At 43.1% G+C, this 3,093-nt stretch overlaps 1 protein-coding gene across 1 annotated transcript in view; it reads right to left on the reverse strand.

The window, feature by feature from the left end:
* Positions 1–506, reverse strand: part of LOC121929322 (purine nucleoside phosphorylase-like) — an 18,197-nt gene extending 17,691 nt beyond the window's left edge. Inside the window, exon 1 of the mRNA XM_042464748.1 lies at positions 371–506. Coding sequence (XP_042320682.1) covers positions 371–393 — 23 coding nt within the window. The 5' untranslated portion in view covers positions 394–506. The remainder of the gene's footprint in view (positions 1–370) is intronic.
* Positions 507–3,093: the final 2,587 nt, after the last annotated feature.

Genomic DNA, 3,093 nt, shown 5'->3' on the forward strand with positions numbered 1-3,093 from the left:
ATTATTATTATTATTATTATTATTATTATTATTATTATTATTATTATTATCAAACTGCATCTCTGTCCATCTCACATGCATTTGAAGGGAGGGAAGTGAGGAGATAAATTGTCTATAGAAGCCTCCGAAACATGCATTTATATTAACATTTTTTTAAAATCAGCAAATTTTTTGCGTGTCCTCCATTTTAAAAAAAAAAGTGTCCTCCATTTGAAATTTTTGTCCTACATTTGTCTCGGGTTATTGATTTATTTGTTTTTTAAAAAAATTATTTAATTATTTATTTTTTGGCTTCGGCCCCCCAGTTGTCTGAGGGACAGCAACCCGGCCCCCGGCTCAAAAAGGTTGCCTACCCCTGATTTAGACCTACCTGAATTTTTCAGCCGGTTGCATTCTGGATAGCAGACCGAAGCACCAAGAAAGTCAGGAATCTGACCCAGAACGCTTTTCCACTGGGCTCCTTGCCTACTACTATAGCAACCTTCCTTCACTGCTTCTAAAAGTTGTGCAAAAAGGCTGCTGCTTTATACAGAAAGGAGCTCTGTTCTCTGGGGTGGAGGCTGGAATAGGGGAGTGAAATTGGCCATTGGCTGCTGGTTGGGTGCCTTGGGAGCAGGAACATGTGGGCCTGTTTCCTCTGGGCATTTTCCCCCACCTTCCCATTCCTCCTTGGGCCGTGGCCAAAGGGTCCCGTGGACCTGAGATGGACCACAGATCCTATGAGAAACCCATGATTTTGCTCGCTTGTTTCATGGATGCAGCAAAGGAATTTTGCAAAACAGCATCCCTCTTCCTATCAGCCCATTCACTCCCTGGTTGGGGATGATGGGGATTAGAGTCCACTTCCTCTGGAGACCAAGGGTAGCCTTCACACAACGTGCACAGGGGAACACTGGGATGTGTGAGGCCAAGTGAGATTTAAGGTCAAGATGACAAAAGTAATTGAGAAAAAAATCAGACAAGTTAGGAGATGCTGCTGGAGTTTACTTTTGCCTTATTTTACTGGGAAGAGTAAGACTCTGCCCCTTCTCTCTCCATCTGGGTCAATGCGATGCCAAATACTTTTGCACTTCCAACTCAGGTCTGCACTGCAGAAATAATGCAGTTTAACACTGCTTTAACTGCCAGGGCTCAGTGCTATGGAATCCTGGGATCTGTAGCTTTGTGTGATATTTGGGCTTCTCTGTCAGAGAGCCCTGGTGTCACAACAGACGATAAATCCCAGGATTCTATAGCATTGAGCCGTGGCAGTTATAGCGGCGATAAATTGCATTATTTCTGTAGTGCAGATTGGTCTGCAGTAGTTGAAGTGAGCAGAGGACAAAAGAGGAACGTGGGCAGAGGAGAGACAAAAGCCGCTGAAATAAATGGGATGCCAGAAGATTAACTGGGACTGTCTATGCCAGATCAGGATAGTTACAGACAGTGTGACTCCACTTTAACTCTCATGATTCCATCCTATGGAATATTGGGATTTTTAGTTCAGTGAGGCACCAGGGTTCTCTGTCAGGGAATTATAAGCCCCCCTATTAAACTACAAATCCCAGGATTCCATAGGATGGAAACAAGGCAGCTAAAAAGGACCAAAGTGTTATAACTGTATTGTGTGGACAGCCAAGGTGGATCTTCTTTGGTCTGATCCAAACAACAGGTCTGTTTTTTTTTGTTTTTTTTTTTGAAATTATCACTTTAGGCCCTAAACTGAGACTGCAGGCAACAGTTATCGAAGTTATTTGCCTCTGAGCTGTTTTGCTTTCTCCTCTCCCCAGAAATCTGGAATTTAAGGGGCCTTAGGGCTATCTCTGCCGAAAGGAATCGCTTTCCTCCAGGCAGACCTCAACCTTGACACTTTGCATTTAGGAAAGGAACTCCAGCTGTAATAGCTATCAGGGGATCGTCATGTGCCCCTTAAGAAGCTTCTTGTGATCCTGCTTTCCTGCCGTGGAGATGATGGTTGTCACATGGATTTATAAGCTTTAGAGGAAAGGCTTTAACTCCTCTGTGGCAAAATGAACAAAGTACATGCAACAGGTCTCGGATACGGGCCTCAGCACCTCCAGACACATTTCATAGAATCATAGAATCGCAGAGACCCTCCAAAGGGTATCAAACCCTATTCTGCCATGCAGGAAGACAGAATCAAAGCACTCCCAAAAGATGACCATCCATCCCTTTAAGAAGGAGACACCATCACTCTCCAAGGCAGCATCTGCCACAGTCCAACAGCTCTTGCCATCAGGAAATTCCTCTTAATGTTGAGCTGAAATCTCTTTTCCTGCAGTTTGCATCCATTGCTCCATTGTGTCCTGTTCTCTGGAGCAGCAGAAAACAAGCTTGCTCCCTCCTCAATATGGCATCCCTTCAAATATTTAAACAGGGCTACCATATCCCCTCTTCTCTTCCCCAGGCTAAACATACCCAGCTCCCTAACTCTCTTCATGTTTCATAGGCTTCATGGTTTCCAGACTACTGAGTGCCTTTCTACAATGCGCATTTCACAATGCACAGCGGGAAACTGCAACATGTAATGCACAGTGCTTCAATCACAACACATGGAGCACAACTGCACTATTTCTGTTTCTGCCGCTGTCAGCAGAAAATGCCTATTGTGCCATGGTGAACAATTTGATCCACATGCAGAGCATCCCTTGTTCGTGCATATGTCAGACCCAGACTTTTGTATATTTTTATGCAATTGTAAATTGTTGTAGATGATTTTAACGGTTTTGAATTTTATTGGGATTTTTTGAAATGTTTTATCCGAGAGCCGCCTTGAGCCCTCCTGGGAGAAAGGTGGCATACAAAATAAATAAATAAATTTTGTGTGTGACATAAAGTTGGTGTATATTGAACCATCAGAAAGCAAAGGCAAAGGCATCTCAGCCACGAAGGGAAAATGTTTTGTTTTTTAAAACTATTTTGAATTTCAGAATAAGGGGGACTCCATCTGTTTAGTGGATCATTGAACTTTTGCATTATAACTCTATCACCCCAAAACAAACAAAACGAGAAGATTTTTAAAACCCCAAGGGAAGAAACATTGCCCTTCAAAACATAGGACCCCCCTCAGCAAACCATGACCTAGTTCTTTTT

This window comes from Sceloporus undulatus, chromosome 4 (assembly GCF_019175285.1).
Source record: "Sceloporus undulatus isolate JIND9_A2432 ecotype Alabama chromosome 4, SceUnd_v1.1, whole genome shotgun sequence".
NCBI classification, from domain to species: domain Eukaryota; kingdom Metazoa; phylum Chordata; class Lepidosauria; order Squamata; family Phrynosomatidae; genus Sceloporus; species Sceloporus undulatus.